Here is a 19260-nt window from a genome sequence, read left to right on the forward strand (position 1 = left end):
AGTCAGGCTCACCTGGCAGGGCCGGCTGGATCAGGAGACAACAGCATGACCTGTGTGGGAGTCACCTAGCCAGGAAGATAGCAGAGCATGAAGCTGGGGGCTGGGCTGCAGGCACGTGGGAGCCCGGGCTCCCCTTCCCGCTGCCCAGCCTGCCAGTGGAACGGGGCCCAGCCTGGCCCTCGGCCACCAAACACATTCCACAGGGGACGCCTCCTCAGAGCCCACACAGGGAGGGGGAGGGCAGCGGAACCAGGCACCCTCAGGGCCTGGGAAAGGGCAGCTAGAAAGGAGCCCCGCGATTGGCAGGGCCCCCCCACCCCCAAGCATCACCCTGTTCCTCTGCAGCCCCTTCTCCCTTCCACGCACTCCCTTTTTCTCACCTCCTGCCCAAAATCTGCCAGGGCACCCAGGTCCATACCCTCCCCAGGGGCCAGGGACTGTCCTAGTCCAGACTGACCCCAGCGCATGAGCAGACATGGGCTTGCACACCCCAGGAAGCACACATGCTGCCAGCCCCACGTACGCACACGCACACACAAGCACACAGGCCCTGGCACAGGTGCAGACGCATGCAGACGCAACGTGTCCACACACAGACACACGCAGAAACACAGGTCACATACTCCCCCCACCCCCGCTCAGACACCTGCGCAAAGACACAACCTCCTTACACAAACATGTACGTTGCACAGACAGGCATTCCACACGAGCACATGGCACACCCACCCACATTCAGATTCCCCCACACACGGATTCATGCGCACTTCCCTGGTTCGAGCCCTAAGGCCTACAGGGCCGCAGAAGCCAGCACATCTCTTGCTATTTCTTCTCCTGCAGGTCAGAGCAGAGCCAGGCCCAGAGTTGGGGCGGGGGGGGAGGCTTGTCCCAGAGGAAGTCACCATGTCCAGCTGTGTTCCCTATCCCCAGGGCCACCTCAGAGCCTGGGTGCCTGCTCTCCTCCCAGATCCCTCCCTGTAGCCCCCCCACCCAAAGCCTGCCGGGAGAAAACCATGGCAACACCATCTTCCCCCACCCCGGGTGGTCCCGAGCCACGAACACTAGGTTGAGGAAGTGCTGCTCCCAGGCTGGAAGATACTTTCCCTACTTGCCTCTGCCCAGGCCACGTTGCCTGGCCCCTCCCGCCACCCAGCTGCCAGGCTGTCTGAGGGAGAGTCTCCCTCAGCCCGGGGTCAGCTCCTCCCAGCCAAGACCCCGCCAAGGTGCTACTGAGACTCTCCCAGAGTGAGAAGGCTGGGCCTAAGTCTCGGAGGAGGGTCCAGCAGCCTGGTGGGAGCAGGGGAGCGGTGGCCACAGCCCAGCTGGGCACTGCTCCCGAAATAGCTTGGGGGTTTCCATTTTTAGTGTGCGGAGAACAGGGCAGCTCTATGGGAGCGGGAACAAGGCTGCCTCTGTTTGCTACCCGAGGGGGTGGGGGAAAGGGGACAGCAGGGAGAGTTGTGAACCTAGGACTACGGCAAGGCCAGGCTCCCAGGAGCCCCCCACCTTGTTTCCAAGGGATGGGGGAAGAGTTTCTTCCTCTGGGAGGACAGGGTCTGCCCGAGGATGGGCAGAGGCCATCTCCTGCACTCAGCTACTGCTTACTCCCTCTGGCCACCTCCTCCCTGGGATGCGCTAGAGGCAGAAGGTCCATAGTTAGACCAAGAGTCATTCCATTCGCTTACAAACATTTGCTCAGAGCCTACTGCGTGCCAAGGTTTTCCAGCCCTCAAGGGGAAGCAACCAAGACACTCCCCAAATGTAAAATCACAACTGGGTCGAGTGGCCCACAGGAAAATGGTAGGGATCAGAATAGCTCCTGGCCAGGCCACAAAGGAGGCTGGAGGCTGAGCCGCTCTGGGAAAAGTGAAAGGCCTCTTCAGTCACTGAGGCAGCACACTCGCCCTTCCCTATGTACCACAGGTGGGGCAATGACATCTTCTCCTCCCTACTGGGCACTCGGATTCCCCTAACCTCTGCCACAGGCCAGAGCAGCCCCCAGCCCCTCCAGACTGCCCCTCCTACCTCACGGGATCTTCAAGCAGAATCAGAGCATATCTCTCCCCTGTCTTTGGAGCAGCCCCAGGCCTGAAGAATAAAGGTCAAAGCCCTCCAGTCCACGCCCTCTTCCATCTAATCCGTGCCAGGGCTCCCCCACAGATGCTATTAGCTTCTGCTCGTCTGAACTGTAGGCTGTTTCACACTCCTCCCCGCTTGGAATGCCCACTCCCTCTCTATCTGCTTAACTCTGACTCCCAACCATCATCTCCCAGGAGAGCCTACCCTGTCTCTCCCCAGGCTCCTTATGGTGGATGGAATGGACAAACCCAGCTACCATCCTGAGGTGAACAGCAGCTCTGCCTTGGGCTGAGCCTTAGTTCCGGTTTGTAGAACGGGAGGCAGGACTGCTCCGGCCATTAAATACGGAACAGTGTGTGCCTGGCATGGGTGGCACCAACCAAGGCCACTTTTCTCTCTGTTCCACCCTCTCCATTCTGGACTTGAAGCTCCTTGCCAGCAAGGAGTGTGGCTTTTGATTCAGAGGTCCCAGCCACTGAGCCAGATATCAGCACAAAGCAAGTGCTCCTTACACGTTGAAAGAAGCCCCATCTCACAGCTGAGGAAATCCAGCCAGTAGGGGAGATATGGGACCCACACCCCTCTCCAGGCCACTTGGCCTCTCAAAGGGACAAGTTGTCAGGCTCACTTTTATTAATAACCAGGCCAGAGCAGACTGTAAAGGCTGGTTTGGAGCCAGGCCTCGTGTCCTCAACTTGCAGATCACCAGATCTCAGGCCTCCTCCAAACTCCTGGGCAAAGCCTAACCTGCCTGTACTGGGGCCCAGTGCCTGCCTTGAGGTCTCTTCTGGGCCCACCTTTCTCTGGACCTCTTGAGCAGAGCCCACACCTGCCTAACTTCTTTTTTGCAAAGAGAAAGTAGTCCTGGGGCTGTCCTCAGCAACCAAAGGGGCTAACAAACTCTGCCCTTCCACGTCTGGAGGGGTGACACTCAGGCCCTCATCTACCAAGTCCCAGGATCAGTGGGACACTGGCCTTTCCTTCCCCTACTCCTGCTCAGCGCCCAGCGTCCCCCAGGGAGAGATTCATTGACAGTGCTGTAGTGCACACTGTTCTGCCCGCAGCCTGCGTGCTGGGGAAGGAGGGGGGCGGGCACCATTTATGCACCACCCGCGAGCGCTCAGGAGCGCTCAGCAATCACCCACCGCCCGGGTCATGTTGGGGGCTGGGGGGTCCCCCTCTGAGGATGCCTAACACAAGGCTCACAGTCCGCCTTGGAGCGTGGCCTGGAAGGACTGTTGCATACAGAAGGGGAAGCCTCGACCTCCCCATCGGCCCATCCTCCCTCCTCCCTCGGCCACGGGGCCAGGACCCCACCAGCCGTCCTGGGAGGGCGGGGAAGGGGCCGGCCGGTCCCGGCTGAGGCGGCGGCGAGGAGGGGGCGCGGAGGAGCAGCTCCACCTCCTCTGTCTCCCAATCGCGTTACAGGCGGAGCCGCCAGAGTTTTCCTCAGTGCGGAGAAGTGCGGTCCCAACTGTCAGGACCGCGGCTGCCCACCGCTTCCCCAGGCTGCCCCTGCCCGGCAGCATCAGGGCCGAAGCTGCCCACCTCCCCCCGGGGCCGCACCGCCACCCCCGCTCCCCCGCCCCGGCCCCGGGTCCCCGGCCCCCACACTCACCACCCGGCCGGGCCCGGCAGGAGGAGCGCGCCGAGGCGGGCGCCGGCCGCTGCGGGCTCGGGATCTGCGCGCGGCGGTCTCACTGCCCCCTGCCCCCCCCCCCCCACCCCGGGAGGTGGCTCCGGCCGCGCCGCAGCTGTTACCCGGAGACCGAGGGGCGGAAAAGCGCGCCCGCTGCCCGCCCCTCCCGCCGCGCCGCTGCCACCGCCGGGAACAAAGGAGACAAAGCCGCGTCGGCCGGGCCGGGCTTCGCTCCTTCCCCCCGCGCCCGCCGGGCCGCCCTCCCCCCGCCCGCCGCCAAGGCCAGGCCGGAAGCAGCCGCAAGAGCCGGGCGCGCGGCCCCGAGCCGCCCGGGACCCCGCATTCCAGCCCTGCGGGCTCCGCACTTGCCGAGGGCGGGGGACTCGACCCCTCCCTGTGGGGGCGCGGGCTGCTCGGCGGCGGTAGCCACGGCAACGCAGGTCGCGGCCGGGCGAGCCGAGTGCCAGGAGCTGAGCCCGGGGCGCAGGCGGCGCGGCCTTACGCGGCCCGGCCCTACCCACCCCGGCCTCACCTGCGCGCCTCGCAGGAACCGGAATCGGGAGCCCTCCTGGGATGGGCGGGGCCGGGCGGGGGGCGCGCTCGGCACCCACAGGTGTGCATGCACGGCGCCGCGCCGCTGCCCTCGCCCCTCAGCAGCCCCGCGGGTTCGCCAGCCACCACCGGCGCTCCAGCGCCTCGGAGCGCGAGCTCCCTCCTTCCCTTCTGCGGCCGCCCTCCAACTTTCTTTACCTGAACTTCTCGGCGCCTGGTGTCTCCGCGCCGTCCCTACTCTCCGGACTCCCTAATGGCCACCCCCTCCTTCCGGCCCCAAACTCTGGCTGTGCGAGAGAAGCACGGGCTTTGGGGTTGGGCCTGGGTTTGTGGCCACCAGTAAGCCTAGTAACCTGACCCCCCCAACCCCCCATGCACGCCTTATTTGCTCACCGACAAATGGAGGTGATGCCACACCTAGCCGGCTGTTAAAGGAGCGCACACGGGTTGCAAAGTGCACAAGCAAGGACACATTTACTTCTTTTCCTTCCAGGCCTGTACCTGGACCCACCCTCAGCTGAGAAGCCCTGGGCAAGTCTGGACTCCTTCACTGGCAGACGTACCTGGGCCTTTCTAGGGAGGAACCGCTGCACAGAGGCCCAGTTGTGCCCTCTGCCGGGCCCTTCACACACAGCCTGGCCTGCCCACTGCGAACTCAGGAGCTAGGACCTGGCCCATCCTGTTAGGACTTTGGCTCAAGGCACACTGGGATAGCCTCCTGGGAGGCAAAATTTGTCACACACACATATCACCCTGTAAACCCCCATAGTCTCCACAGGCTAGGGAGAGCCTCAACCAGAAGGTCTAGGTCACCCACACTGGCTACTGTCCAAAGAGCCAACACCACAGGGGCTCTCCTGCCACCTGCCACCACCCCTCCCATCAAGAGTCTGCCGTAACTTCTATCTACCCAACTCTGCCTTCCAGTTTCTCTCGCCAACTTCTCATGTCACTCCCTTTCCTCCACCCCTACTTTGAGCACCTGGGTCCTTGCACCAGCACAGCGCCCCCTTCCCAGTTCCCTTATCCCTGGCCTCTGGCATCAGAGACCCCAGGCCCTCCACCCCTCCCCCCTACCTGGAATTCTCCTCTCCTGAAATCCATTCACTCAGGTGCACACCCTTTAGGACCTACTTCACACCAAAGGGTACATGGGACTTCCAAACCCCACAGCACCCCTTATCTGTACACAGATATGACACTTCCTACCCCCATTGGGAGGGTGAACATCCCACGAACAGAGGTCATTTCATCCCATGCCATCCTGAGGACCCATTACACAAAGAAAACAAGGTCAAGAATGGAGTGACCAAATGACCAAGGCACTAGGCGCTCAGAGGCTCACAGAACCTGTGGACCACTTGGGCTGTGTTCACAGCCCAAGCCTGACCACAGACTCGAAGGAGGAAGGGCACCGCGCAGGAATCCCTTCCGGCTTCACAGGTCCCTGCTGAGAGTGGGCTCCTTGCAGGCCCAGGCAAACAATTCCCAGCCCACAGGAGCCCCTCCCCACAGATCTACATACCTCCATCTGCTCAGGCTCAGAAAGGAGTGGCTTTTCCGGACCTGCAGGGAGGACAGAGTACTTCCTGGCTGTTCCTGTTTACTCAAGGACACACAAGGCCATCCATGGCTGTTTAGCCCAGGAGGTCAAAGTTTGCTGTTCTCTGAAAAGGGACTGGCCAGGGGTTTCCAGGCAGTCCACCCACCACCCAACCCAGCCTCATGCCCCAACTGCACCTCCTAACTCTGGGAGGCACCTCCCCATCCTTGCCACTTAGTTCATACTGCTGATGGGGTAAGCTCTGCCTGTGTACAAGCAGTCCGTAGGCTGTGTATGGGAGGACATCTAGCTCTAGCAGCACCATTTTGGGCTGCCCAAAGCTCTCTCTGCATAGGGACCCAGACTGGCTACCAATCTCTAATTATGTCCCCATCAATATTTATGAACCATTCCCCTGATCCCTCCCCCCCCTTCTTCTGATTGTCCCTCCAGTGTTAGAACCAGAAGGTTCTTCCCACCCCTGCAGAGAAAGTAATCCAGAAACGGCAGAAACTACAGTCAGCAGTGAATGTACCAGATTCCACTCACTGGAACCTCCCAGGCTATCTGACACAGGAAGGTCAGGCAAGCAGAGACCAGGCCAGGCAATCCAAAACAAACACCGAGGCCTCAAGGGTAAGTACATCCAATATGGTCCTGAAGTGAGGACAAGACCAAGAGGAGGTGAGAGAGGAACTAAAGGAAGGGACGATTACCGTAATTCCAGGCCCAACCCTCGAATCCTGAATCTGTCTTGAACAAGAAAAACTCTGTCTGATGTAAGTTGCTTTAAGTAACACAAACCCAAAGACATTTTAATTGGACATTAACATACAGTTTTGATCATTAATATAAGGGAGCATTTTCTAGAAAACAAAGTATGCCCACTGCTCAGCCACACAGATGGTGCTCAGCCTCAGGGTGAGGCTGCGTGCACCCCAAAGGCTCACTTCATTGTTGGGATTCTCTAACAAATCCACAGCCACAACTATCCCTTCGGGGCCTCTGGAGGAGGGTCCAGGGGCTAGCTAGGGTCAGGAGGCCCTGAACAGCATGTAGAGCACAGGCAGCGCGGCCACAAATGTCACAGAGGTGATCAGCGTGCTGTAAATGGTGTTCCTGTTGACCTGGGCTTCTAACCTCTGCTCCATGCCCGACAGTGCCAGGATCATGTTCCCCTGCTCCAGCAAGGAGCCGGGCAGAGCCCCATCTGCTGGCTCCACCAGGCCCGGATGCACTGCAGCCTTTGCAAGCTGAACCACCTCAGCCGTCTGGCTGAACGTCTTTTCCAAGCCATCAAGCCGCTCTTGTAAACCCTCTAGACAGGAACGGACCTGCCTGGAATGGCTGAGCTGCTCTTTCAAGGCAGCTGAAAGGACATCTGTGTCTCTTTCTCGGGTGGGGGAAGTACCTGCCTGGGCCCCAGGGCTCTGCCCGGGCCCAGCTTGCACCAGGCCCCTTAGGTCTACCATGAGGTCGTGGAGGTCCCTCTGCTGGAGGGAGTAGCTGGATGCCTGTTCTCGGATGGCCTCCTGGAGGCTCAGAGGCCCCTTCTGTGCCTCTAAGAGCAAGGCCTTCAGCTCCTGTAGCCGCACCCGATTCACATAGGTGGAGCCAGCCACGCCAATCAGGGCTCCCAGGACTGACCCAATGAGGGACCAGTTCTTGGTTCTTTCAGCTCGAGTGCGCTCCTTTTCATGACTTTCCCGCACAGCCGCAGAGAAGAGGGAGAACTTCTCTCGCTCCGAGTCTTCAGCACGCAGATAGGTTGCACGGAGCCTCTTCTCCTCCTGCAGAAGCAAAAGCTGTGTTACACAGCAGCAAGGGGGCCCTGCAGCAGTAGCCACGAGCAGACGCTCCTGGGGCCCAGCCTCAGCCCAGCACAGACCCCGTGTTCTGTAAACCCGCTGGGTGACTGAAGGCAGAGTAAACCCGGTCGGGACAGGGAGCAAAGCAATGGGGGGTGGTCAAGATGAGCCGTACTACCTTCTAACCTAGCAATGCTGGGTCTACAGAATGTCCTCTCTGGGCCAGTCCCTCCTCCACGGTGCTCCCTCCGTGGGACCCAGATTATACTGCCCTGGACTTCTAACTCCAGGACGAAGTCAGTGGATAGGCTCCAGAAGCCTGGGGCTCGGTGAGGAGGTTTACCTCCTCACCAGGCCTCTGACCACAGGCCAGTGAGTGTTCCCACCTTGGCCCTCCATGACCTGCCAGGCCAGGGTTCCTGCCCGGCGAGGAGGGGCTGACTCCCGAGCTGCCCGTACCTGCAGCATCCTGTGCTCCAGCGTAGCCAGTTCTAGGTACTGGTTATCCTCTCTGGAGATGCGGTCCAAGCGGTCCCTCACCTCCTTCAGCTTGGCTTGGTGAACTTCCAAGTCTTCCCGAGCCTCTCGGACAAGCCCTCGTGCCACCATGAACACTTTCTCTGCCTGCAGAGGGAACGACGGAGGCCATCTGCGCTTCCCTCCATACCCACACAGGCTCAGCTCCGTGCCCAACAAGGCTGTGGCTGAGGTGAGTGGGGTGTCTGTGCGAAAGGGTGGAAAGGAGTCCCTCAGACACAAAATCCTGGCTCACCCAGTGGTCCTCAAAGCGCAGCCCCGGGGCCACACCCATCAGAATCTGCAGATTTATCCATTCAAGCAGAAATAATGTGCTCCTGAGAAACTGGGAAATAAGGAACACTACACACAAAATCCAGCCAATTCTAGTCTGATACAAACCACAAAGAGGCGGAACCCAGGTTCCTGCGCCGCTCCACGTACGTTATCTTAGCTGTATCTCACAACGAGGCCACCAGAGGCAGGGCCGTGACCTCCATGTCTCCATGTTACAGACCCAGAAACGCCAGCTCAGCAGGGTCACGACCTCCAAGGGGAGAGACAGTGGGGTGCCTCAAAACCTCCCACAACCCCAGATTCTTGCCTCTTCACTAGCCTGCTATGCACTAGGCAGGAGCACGAACAGAGGTGACAGAAGGTGTTTCCATTGCCACCAAGGGCTTCACAGCCACAGGCAGCTCTTTCCAGCTCAGCATATGATGCTGCCCTGGCCCTGGGCCTGTACCTTCACTGGGGCTGTTCTAATTCCACACAGGGCTTTGAGGACACCGTAACATCCTCACCAAACCCGAAGAGCCCATGTGCGAAATGTCCACTGGCCTAACACAATGGATGTCAATGGCCGGGGACTGACTGGTACACAGAAACCCGTTTTCCGGGTAGGTGAACATGGTTACACACAGAGCTCCACCCCAGGTGGAGCTATCAAACCCAGGTGTCACGTGAGACATGAGTCAAATCCCTCTATGAACAGAATTTGTTCAAGAAGAGGCAAATGCGGGCATGGCTTCCCAGCACTGTGTGGCTGGTGATGATCTGGCAGAAGCCTCAGGCCACATTTCCCGAGTCAGAAGGCAGGGCCCACCACCCCCAACTTCCCTCCTCACCTCGGTCACGTTTCCCTGGGCCTCTCGAACCTCATTGAGTCCGACAAACTCTTCATATCTGTCCCACCAAGTCGTGGCCGTGGAGGACGCTCGCTGCCTAATGTCGTGCCCCAGGGCTCTTCCCAGGGCGGTGAGGCGGTGGTACAGCCCCAGGGCCACCTCCTCAGGTCCTTTCTCTCTGGGCTGACGAGGGCCTGGGCTGCAGAGAGTCCTGGTCATAAAGAGGTCCCTTCTAAGGAGGCCTCTCCGCACTAGCACGCGGGGCACACCCATGACGTGCCGAGTGGTAAACGCGGTGCTGCGCCCTGTCATCAGGAGATCTGTGGTGGGGGGACGACAGAGAGATCAGCTCACAGCTGAGAAAGGCTGGACCTGAGTCAGACTGTAGGGCCCAGGGGCAGTTCTGAACAAATGTCAGTAGAGGAGTCCAAACTGAGCATTACTCCGTTGTGCCGGGGGACTGCAGCCACATAGCCGCGGGTGCTCCCAGACAACTCAGGGGAGAACAGGGCAGGGAAGACGACATTTAGGAGATCATGCCTTCCACCTCCCTCCGCAAAGCCACCAGACGCTCCCATTCTACCCGCCTTCCCCACATCCCCCAAGTCTCTGTTGTGACTCAGAATCCTGGTGCCTGGTTGTCTGATAACGTCAAAGCAAATTCTCAAACCTGAGCTGTACCCATGCTGACAAAACCCCACAGAGGTTCATAAAGACTCCCGGGGAAACTGGAACTGAGGGGGTTTCAGGGAAAGACTTCCGTAAAAGGCCATCGAAACCAACGGTCCAGACGCCGAGGGCGGCCACAGCACTGGGGAAGCAGAGTTTTGCTCATGTTCGAGGACATAGGTTGTTCATGTCCCAAGGCAGAAAACTCCCTCCTCGGCAGTCCTCTGAGAAGGTAATTCCAGGAGAAAAAGGAAACAAAACAAAACGCCCGGATCTCTTTACAGAGGAGAGCTTTTCTTAGGTTCACATGAGCCCTTCTCCTATGTGCTCCATGTCACAATCCTCACCTTCCGTAAGCTTTCTCCCGCCTCGCCAACCTCAGTCATGCTCTACAGGTTAGGTTTCTTTAATCCTTCTCTTTTCAACCTTGCTTTGATGTTTGGGCCCCAATGACACCCACTTCTTGTTACCTAAAGAGCACAGGGAGACTCCCATTACCCAGTCAGTCCTTGCCTAAGCCCAAGAGCAGCCAGGACACTGAGGACCCCAAGAGAGGCCAGATGACCCATGCTCCGGGCACACCTGGGCCAGCACTCCCTCCCCTGGCCAGCACTCCCTCCTCTGGCCAGCACTCCCTCCCCTGGCCAGCGCCTCAAGTACTGACTCTGGCTGTAAGAGTGACACCTAGTGGCCAAACAACCAGGCCAGAAAGAAAAGCAGTGGGAGCTGTGGACAGGAAGACTGGAGGAGCTCCAGGGATGAAGAAAGTGGCTTCTGGATGTAACGGAGACCAGCCTCCTCCCTCTTGTGCTGTGCTTGGAGAAGCTCAGGCCCTCTAGAAAACAAAGTTGCTTGAGTAGGGACATGCCTCCTGCCCAAAGCGGGTCTGAGCTGAGAGCCACAGAAGGGGACATTCCTGTGATACTGCTTCCAATCCCGGACCCCATCCCTAAGGCCCGAGAAAGCACACAACATCCATGACCCAGGGGTTGAGCTAGTCTCTGAGGCCTCAAGGCCAGCACCCACTGCACTGAACTGTGACCCCACAATTCCGTGGGTGGACCCCAGAGCAAAACAAAGCACAAAGACTTGCAGCGCCACCAAGCACAGCCCCCTCCTTTTCAGCAACTCACCAGAAAGGTGTCCACCTCAGCTGTCACTACTTCCTCTGCCCCCATTCTATCCTGATCCTGTTCCACCTCAAGGTTGCTCCCCACCCCTCCAACCCTGCAAAATTTCTACCTTGCCGGATTCAGCAAGCGCTTCCCAGATTTCTTCTCCAAATCTCTGCAGTTTTCAACACCCTGTCTTTTTGAAGTCACTACCCCTCTCAGCTTCCTCCAACCTTCTCAGCCTCCTTTCTCAGCTCCTCCTCTACCAGCTGCCCACTCCTGGAAGCCAGGAGGGTCACCCAACCCTGGCAGTGATGACAGCTACGTCCTTCTGTCTGTCCCGGCTTCCTCCCTGCTGCTCAGAGCCATTCCTCACAACCTGAGGCTCTGTTAATTCATCATTGCCTATCCTCGGTTCAAACCCCCCTGCACCCTCGACAGCTCCCATCTCACTTGCCAAGGACACCAGTCCCGCCAGTGGACAACAAGCCCCACTCCTCTTGACCGTCATCCCCTTCCTCCTCTCTGCCCCGATCTCCGCTACAGGCACCCAAACAGGGGAAACCCAACCCTGCTGCTTCCTCCTCAGCTCCAGGCGGCTCACCCTGACTTCTAGGTCTTGGCTCAGAAATCACCTCATGGCAAAGCCTTCCTTGACCATTCCCTCCTGGGCCACCTGCTTTATCTGTCTCCATCAGACACATATTTGCCTTCTTCACATGTTGCCAAGCCCCTCGCTACGACATAAGCTTGGTGACAGCAGAGACGTTGTTGTGTGAGGAAAGGACTCAAATTGTTTCTCTGTTCCAGTCCCGCCTTCTCCCCACTCAAACTTCTCACAGGCCCTCATGTCATCACAGGTAAGGTGTCCCTGCCAGAGGGGGCAAAGTGGAGAGGTACTTGGGGGTCATCTAAAACCTAAAAGGCAGCCAGTGTAGCTGGAAGACAGAGGAAAGGAGAGTGGGCAGAGGAGAGGCTGAAGAGGTAAACAGAGGCCACATTAACAAGGGTCTCGAAGGCCACATTCAGAACCTTGCCCCTCCAAATCAATTTTCCCACTCTACCCAGGTGACCGTCTCCTACCAACTGCCCATCCCACGAACCTCCATCACCTGCAACTCTTCCCCGCGTGCAGCTGATGGCTTGCTTCATTTTTCACTAACAAAAAATTTAAAAATTAGAAGACAACTTCTCTAAACTCCTACCATACCTTCCCACCTGCCAGTGTCTGTCCAGTTTCCACCTTCTCTCTTGCTCTTTGGGATGAGGAATTCATGCTCTAGGAAGACCAAGCTGTGCCCCAGGTCCCGTGCACCCTCCCCACCTGACACTACTCACTAATTGATCAGACATCCCTCCAGCAACAGCCCCACTTCTCTGCCCCCTGTACAGCCAAACTCCTTGACAGGTTGTCAACACTCGTTCTCTCCAGTTCCTCTTCTCTATCCTCTCTGCAAACCCTCTCTGATCCAGCTCTCGAAACCACCATGCCACTGGAAATGCTCTTGTCCAGGTCACTTCCACATTGCTAAATCCAGTGATCAGATCTCAGTCCTCCTCTTACTTGGCCTATCAGCAGCCTGGGACTCATACCACCTTCCTCCTCCTTGAAATACCTTCTACATTCGGCCCCACTCATCTCCTGAACCTCTCCACAAAGAGTGCTGCAGGACAGGGTCCTCGGACTCCTCTCTCATCCAGTCCCATAACTTTAAAAGCCATCTACTAGAATGTTATAAAATTAATTATAGTGATGGTTGAACAACATTGTGAATACACTGAAACCACTGAATTGTACACATTAAATAAGTGAATTGTATGGTATGTAAGTTTTATCTTGATAAAACTATTACTTTTTTTAAAAGATTCTTATTTATTTATTTGACAGCGAGATCACAAGTAGGAAGAGAGGCAGGCAGAGAGAGAGGGGGAAGCAGGCTCCCCGCTGAGCAGGGAGCCAGATGCGGGGCTCGAGCCCAGAACCCTGAGACCATGACCTGAGCCAAAGGCAGAGGCTTAACCTACTGAGCCATCCAGGCGCCCCTAAAACTATCATTTTTTTTTTAAGATTTTATTTATTTATTTGACAGACAGAGATCACAAGTAGGCAGAGAGGCAGGCAGGGGTGGGGGGGAAGAAGGCTCCCCGCTAAGCAGGGAGCCCAATGCAGGGCTCAATCCCAGGACCCTGGAATCCTGAGCTGAGCCGAAGGCAGAGGCTTTAACCCACTGAGCCACCCAGGTGCCCCAACTATTACTTTTTTAAAAAAGTAATCTCTATACCCAATGTTGGGGTCAAACTCATGACTTCGAGATAAAGAGTCACACATTCCACTGACTGAGACAGCCAAGTGCTTCCACCCTTCCCCCCTGCCAAAGCCATTACTTTAAAAAACTATCAACTATACTCTGATTTTTGCAGCCCAGACTTCTCCTGTAGATTCCAGGCTCATTTACCCAGCTGCTTAATCCACATCCCTGCTTAGATTAATGGGGATCTTAACTTCCCTTTCCAACTTGTCTTTTCCACAGCCTTCTCCATCTTGGTTGATGGAAACTTCAAGTCCAAATCAGACCAAAATCCTCAAATCACCCGACATCCTTCTCTCCCACCTCATATCCAATTCATTGGCAGATGCAACTTCCTTTCTAAAAAACAAAATCCCCCCTCCTATCCTTGCCACTGCTACCACCTTGTCCCAGTGACTAACAATGTCTCCCTGCTTCTACTCTAACCCCTACAGTCTACGGTGAACAGAGCAGGCAGTGGTCCTTTCAAAACACAACCCAAACCATGTCTCTCTCTGCTCAAACTCTCCAATGGTTCCTCATCTCTCTTAATGTAAAAGTCAATTCTTTCCATGGTCTCCAGGGAAGCCACTTCCTGGCTCTCATTCTTCTCACTCTCCTCCAATCATATGGACCTTACTCCCCCCAGCTTTATTGACATATAAATGATATATAGCACTGTGTAAGTTTAAGATACACACGTGATGACTCGATACACTTGATAGTTATGTATATTGCTAAACATGTACCACAATAAAGTTAGCTAAGACATCCTTCAGGTAATTACCACACATGGGCTTTCTTGGTGTTGCTGGAACACACTAGGCTATCCCCACAGCAGGATCTTCATGCCAGCAGCTTGCTATCTGCACTGCTTGCTCCCTTCTCTTTTCCAAGTCCTGCTCAGATGTCACTGCCATGCCCTCCCATCCCAGCACGCTACCCACTTTGTCTGCTTTATTTTTCTCCATGCACTTACGTACATGACCTGTGATATGTGTTTCACTTATTTACTTTGCTTAAGGACTGTCTCACCCACTAGAACATCAGCTCTGCCAGGGTAGGCATTGTTTTGTTCACTGCTGCATCCTCAGTGCCTATAATACTATCTGCATATAATACATGCTCAACAAAAAAGCACTAAATGAATAAACAGAATTTACAAAAAGTCACAACCCGGCTCTGTCATAAAATCCAAACTCCTTCCGGTGGTTTCCAAAACTTTACGACCAGTGATCTAGTCCCCGGCCACATTTCTGTCACGGCCTTCCTATCTCCCTCCACCCATGCGTCCCTTCCTCGGTTTCAGGAACGCGCGGAACTTCACGCCCCAGCACGCGCCCTTCCTTCTACCCCCAATGCTCCCCCACCCCCCGCACGGTCCCAAGCCTAGCACCTTCCGGTAAAGCACCCCTACTGGCTTCCGGACCCTCCCCCGGCAAGCCAACCCCAACCTCGTACCTGGCGTCCCAACGCGGGAACTGCAACCCAAACAGAGCGCCCGCCACTCAGTAGATCTCTGACCCTTTAATGCCCGCCCCCAGAGTTGCTTCCGGCAGCGGGAGGGCAGCTTCCTGACTAGGAGCCAATCAGAGGGCCCGCGTGGAAGTGTAGGCGCAGGGGGTGGGAAGGGGAGCTCCGCTTCCGGTGGCAGGGTCTGGGGAAGGGGCGGCAGGCGCCATGTCCGGCCGCGAAGGTGAGTATACGGGGGTGGCAGGGCAGAAAGGGACAGGGCCCGGCGGGGACCGAACTGAGCATGCTTGTGTCGCCCACAGGTGGCAAGAAGAAGCCCCTGAAGCAGCCCAAGAAACAGGCCAAGGAGATGGACGAGGTGAGGGAGAGCGCGCAGGCGTGGGCGGGTGCGGAGGGACTGGGAAATTTGCCTGGCGTGAAGCCTGTCTGCCTCTCCCTAGGAAGATAAGGCATTCAAGCAGAAACAGAAGGAGGAGCAGAAGAAACTCGAGGAGCTAAAAGCGAAGGCCGCGGGGAAGGGTCCCCTAGGTAAGTGAGGGCCGAGTAGAGTGAGCTCAAGCCGAGCTAATGCTCTGAGCATCAATCAGCCTGGTCCATTTCCTGCCTCATTGGTGAGGTCCTTGCGTCCGCTACGGCGGACGGACCCCGCCAGGCTTCGATTCTCAGCAGTGAGAAGAGGAGGGAGCCAGACCGGCTTTGGAAATGAAATCCCTTTTCTTCCAGGCAGTCTGGTCTGTCTTTGGGGAGGCGGCAGAAATGGAAATAGCGAAATTCATATATCTTAGACACAAAGTCGTAGAGTTGAATTTCCAAATATTGTCCCCTCTTTCTTGCCCCAGATTCGTATTTCACTGCTTTTTTGCTTAAAACATTTCTTGACTTCCTCGCTCATATTGTTAATTCTAGTAAATTCTTTTGCATCCTGAGTCTTCACTTATGGGTGCGCCTAAACATAGAGCCCAGGCTCCTTAATGTGTTACTGTGCTATATGCTCTTTTAATCTAATCCCCCACCCACCATTCTGCCTCTTTTCATTATGTAGAAAGAATTCCTTATGTATCAAAAATTTTTCAAGCCCAACAGCCCGAATGCTTTTCTGTGCTTCTTAGATGCTGTTTACATTCATCAAACTAGTGAACAGTTTCTTCTATAGTTATTTGTGCCCTATGGGACCACTCAGCCACCCCGTGCTCCGGTGGAGGCTAGAATGGTGGGAGTGTTGTCCAGGGCTTTACAAGGCTTCTATCCCAGTGGATTTGGTTTGATTCACAGTGCTGAGATTCTAGGTATTGTGATTCCCTTTTGGATCGTGAGGTATTTTGTACTTTCCTTTAATCTGTGATTGTGTATAGGGATAATGTCAGTCTTTAGTGAAATCCTATACTACTTGTTTTTCATTGAGCTCTCATTTTTTAAAGGTTCATTTTGTCAGACATTTAGGATCTTCATTACTGCGTTAGGCATATTTAATTTTGTAGCTATTTTTTAAGTTATCTACGTGTGCCAAATAGTCAGATGTGAATTGAATAAAATAAAGATACTGAGTAAACCACACCCCAAGATCATAATGTAGTAGTGTGTGATGTGGTGGTTGAGAATGTGGACTTGGACATCAGACTGCCCAAGGTGGAATCTTGGGTTTGTTGCAGACCAGCCTATATCTTTGAACAACACCTCCCTGAGATTTCATTATCTGGAAAGTGGGTTGATGGGGGATGGGGATTAAATGAGCCAGTGTGTGAAATACGTAATAATGTAGATCGAGGCCAGTGCACAGCCATTATTTGTGCCTCTGCCTCATCCTCATTCTAGTATTACCCCGCATAGACTGTTGGTAAAGCCCTGTGTGTGCTGGTATCAAAAAGAATGCCCCGCACAAGAGCTGAGCCTTTCTAGGATCCATATCAGACCCCCGGCACTTCTATCATAAAGAGTATATTTTTCCTTAGCTGAGACCTTTTTTTCCTTTTGCAGCCACAGGTGGAATTAAGAAATCTGGCAAAAAGTAAGCTGTTCTTGTGCCCGAGGCAATGATGATCCTTAATTCCTTTCCTGTTTAAACATCCGGATTCCGTCATAGCATCTGTTGCTACCTATAGCTGGAATTAAGTGTTTTCTTAGATCCTGTTGTACATTTAAGAATAAACTTTTGTAAAAAAATAAAATAATCATACAGTGGCTCATATTCTCTTTATTTTTTGTCACTCAGTCATTTCTATGTTAGTTGTGAGGTCAGAGTGAACCTAGCCTGGGATCCTGCCAGCGTGTGCTCTTCAGTCTTGGTTCTGTCCTGAACTCCGTGTCACCTGGAATTAAACCAATGCATTTGAAATGGTTATTGTTTTTGTATCATTGTATGCCCGATGGAATATATTACATGAGGTTAATGAAAGAATTTGTACTTTGGGGAGGAAAAAAGTTCTCTTTCTATGAGGACATCCACGTTGCCATTTGTTGTAATGGAATTATTCATCTTTCATGTCAGGTGTCCACTAAGTGCATGCTGCACGTGTACCAGAGGGCAATTCTTGTCTAGGAACTTCTCTGTTACAGGAGAGGAGCAACATTAATACATACAATATGCATTATAAAGGGAATAAAACGGGAAAGGAGAAAGATTTCTGAAAGTTCCTAAGAACCTAGCTTCTTAAGAACCTGAAGCCTCCAGGTCTGCATTTACACTAGGGCTTCAGAAAGGTCCTTCCTAGGTTCCCATGCCTTAAACCCCACATTTGACCCATCAGCAAAACTAAATATGGCCTCTGCATACTTCCTCCAGTATCACCCCCGCCACATCCCATTCTGACCTAAAGCCCCTCACCTGGGTTATTGTAGTCACATCCACATTTGTCTTCCTGCCCCCTACCCTTTCTCCCCTACAGTTTAACCTTCACTTAGGATGCAGAGTGTCCCTGCTAAACCACAAAGTTACACTTTGTCTCTTCTTGGCTCAGAACTCAGTGGCTTCTTAAGGCAAAATTGAGTCCCCACAATGACCAGTCAGGCATCTGGCTGCCACTCCCTACTTTCTGATACCATTCATCCCCTGATCATCTTGAGCCACAATGGTCTACATTGTAAGCAAGCTGACTCACTGTTTTTATCAACTCGTCCTTCTGCCTGTCATTTCTGTATACTGGAGACTGCCTCTCTTCCTTTAGAGAATTCAAACATCACAGTAGTGAGCTTTTCCCTTACCACTGTCTATAAAGTGGTGGTCCCAGTTGTCTGTTACCCTTTATTTTTTTCTCTTTATATTTGTTGATGATCACCTTTGACTCCAGGAGGAGTAAACTGGAGGAGGCAGAGGCTAAATGCATATATATTGAAACAATTCAGTGGCACAAGTCTGGATTTCCCCTCCAGGCTCTTGATATCACTGGAAATTATGCTAATAATGCTCATCTTTCTCTAATCATCTGTTTTCAAGAAGGGCTCTAGAACTAGTCAGATTTTGCTAAGTCAAAACTGGAAAAGGTTTTTTATAGACTGAAGCCTGTTTTATGACTAAGGTACTTGACAATAATAAGGGGAGGGTCCCTCTTTGGTCCGCTTCTGGAAAGTTGCCCAGCCAGCGCACTTTGGACTTCCGGCATTCCCTGTGGGGCTGAGAAGAACTCCCAAGATCCAGCACGCCACCACACTGCTGTCTCCTACTCTGTTGGGTGGAACCTAATCCTGACAAACGAAGGACAATCCTATCTTCACAAGACCAGAGACCTGCCATAATTAAGACAAGTGTTCAACATTTGGGCCTACTGAGGGAACCTACTAGTTGTCCAAAAACTAAACTCAGGTATTCAAGATCTTCTACACCCTGACAACCACCTCCCTTTCATTTACTGATAAACATTCATAGGACACTTAAAAGCTAAGTTTGGCACTGAGTGTGCAAGGGTAGAGTCTTACCTCTGTTACTCTCTAACACCCTGTTCCTGCTAACTGTCCTGCACACTACTGCTCCCCAATAACATCCTGTCAGGTGCCCAAGTCCTGCTCCTCTTTGAAGGCTTAACCTTCTCTCTTTGCCACAGATAACACCTACCTGGCATTTGTGTGGCCTCCATGTCGGTGTTGTGTTCTCGTCTGAGTAGACTTGTACACCAGTCTCCTTGCTAAGTCAGTCACTCCCACTCAAACTGGAGGGCAGGCCAGGTGCCTCTTTCAAGGGGCCTTTCTTGACCTCCTGAGCCTCCTCGTTCATTTATGACCTGCGCTTAAGAGAAAACCACTAGGACGCTCCCAGAGAAATAAATGAATGCCAACAGCCTGAAGAGTTAGTTCCCACACTCTCCAAAACAGGCACACCCTTCTCAGGATCACCCCTTCTCCGTGACCTTTCTTCTCCAGACCTATCTCAAATACGCACACTCAAAACATTAACTTTTCTCAAAGATACCTCCTCACAAAAGTTGTATTCATACCCCGCCCAACTCCACTCTCCCAGACGCCTTCTC

The 19260-nt window shown here is 54.4% G+C and overlaps 3 protein-coding genes across 14 annotated transcripts in view; 1 reads left to right on the top strand and 2 right to left on the bottom strand.

The window, feature by feature from the left end:
• PLXNB1 (plexin B1) overlaps positions 1-5811 on the bottom strand; it is a 29322-nt gene extending 23511 nt beyond the window's left edge. The window contains exons 1-3 of one of the 8 annotated variants that reach the window (XM_045990432.1): positions 3695-4070; positions 1504-1632; positions 13-65 (exon numbers count right to left, since the gene is read on the bottom strand). The gene's annotated coding sequence lies outside the window, so the exon portion shown is untranslated. The other 7 variants (XM_045990433.1, XM_045990427.1, XM_045990430.1 and 4 more) reach the window with 7 other exon arrangements.
• LOC123932208 (basic proline-rich protein-like) lies at positions 88-4469 on the top strand. The gene is made up of 2 exons (XM_045989960.1): positions 88-115; positions 3505-4469. Exons 1-2 carry the CDS (start codon positions 88-90, stop codon positions 4467-4469), a joined length of 993 nt encoding a protein of 330 aa, XP_045845916.1.
• Positions 5812-6407: 596 nt separating the features above from the next.
• Positions 6408-14861, bottom strand: CCDC51 (coiled-coil domain containing 51). 5 transcript variants are annotated; one of them, XM_045990065.1, is made up of 5 exons: positions 14792-14851; positions 10278-10400; positions 9262-9460; positions 8078-8242; positions 6411-7600 (listed from the first exon to the last, which is right to left on the bottom strand). In XM_045990065.1, the coding sequence occupies exons 4-5, from the start codon at positions 8225-8227 to the stop codon at positions 6845-6847; spliced, it is 906 nt and encodes a 301-aa protein (XP_045846021.1). In that variant the 5' UTR covers positions 8228-8242; positions 9262-9460; positions 10278-10400; positions 14792-14851; the 3' UTR covers positions 6411-6844. The 5 variants fall into 5 exon arrangements, with proteins under 5 accessions (XP_045846023.1, XP_045846021.1, XP_045846022.1 ...); XM_045990064.1 differs by having other exon boundaries at positions 6416-7600; positions 9262-9581; XM_045990066.1 differs by lacking the exon at positions 10278-10400 and having other exon boundaries at positions 14792-14860.
• Between the last annotated feature and the right edge of the window lie 4399 nt (positions 14862-19260).

This window comes from Meles meles, chromosome 20, assembly GCF_922984935.1.
Source record: "Meles meles chromosome 20, mMelMel3.1 paternal haplotype, whole genome shotgun sequence".
NCBI classification, from domain to species: Eukaryota; Metazoa; Chordata; class Mammalia; order Carnivora; family Mustelidae; genus Meles; species Meles meles.

Excerpts from the sequence above, each read along its gene's own strand:
- LOC123932208 (XM_045989960.1), top strand. The coding sequence starts at position 88 with ATGAAGCTGGGGGCTGGGCTGCAGGCAC. Across the intron at positions 116-3,504 it reads GGGGGCTGGGCTGCAGGCAC|GCGGAGCCGCCAGAGTTTTC; the intron begins GTGGGAGCCCGG and ends ATCGCGTTACAG.
- CCDC51 (XM_045990064.1), bottom strand. The coding sequence starts at position 9,573 with ATGACAGGGCGCAGCACCGCGTTTACCACTCGGCACGTCATGGGTGTG. Across the intron at positions 8,243-9,261 it reads CCCAGGGAAACGTGACCGAG|GCAGAGAAAGTGTTCATGGT; the intron begins GTGAGGAGGGAA and ends TTCCCTCTGCAG. Across the intron at positions 7,601-8,077 it reads TGGAGCACAGGATGCTGCAG|GAGGAGAAGAGGCTCCGTGC; the intron begins GTACGGGCAGCT and ends TTGCTTCTGCAG.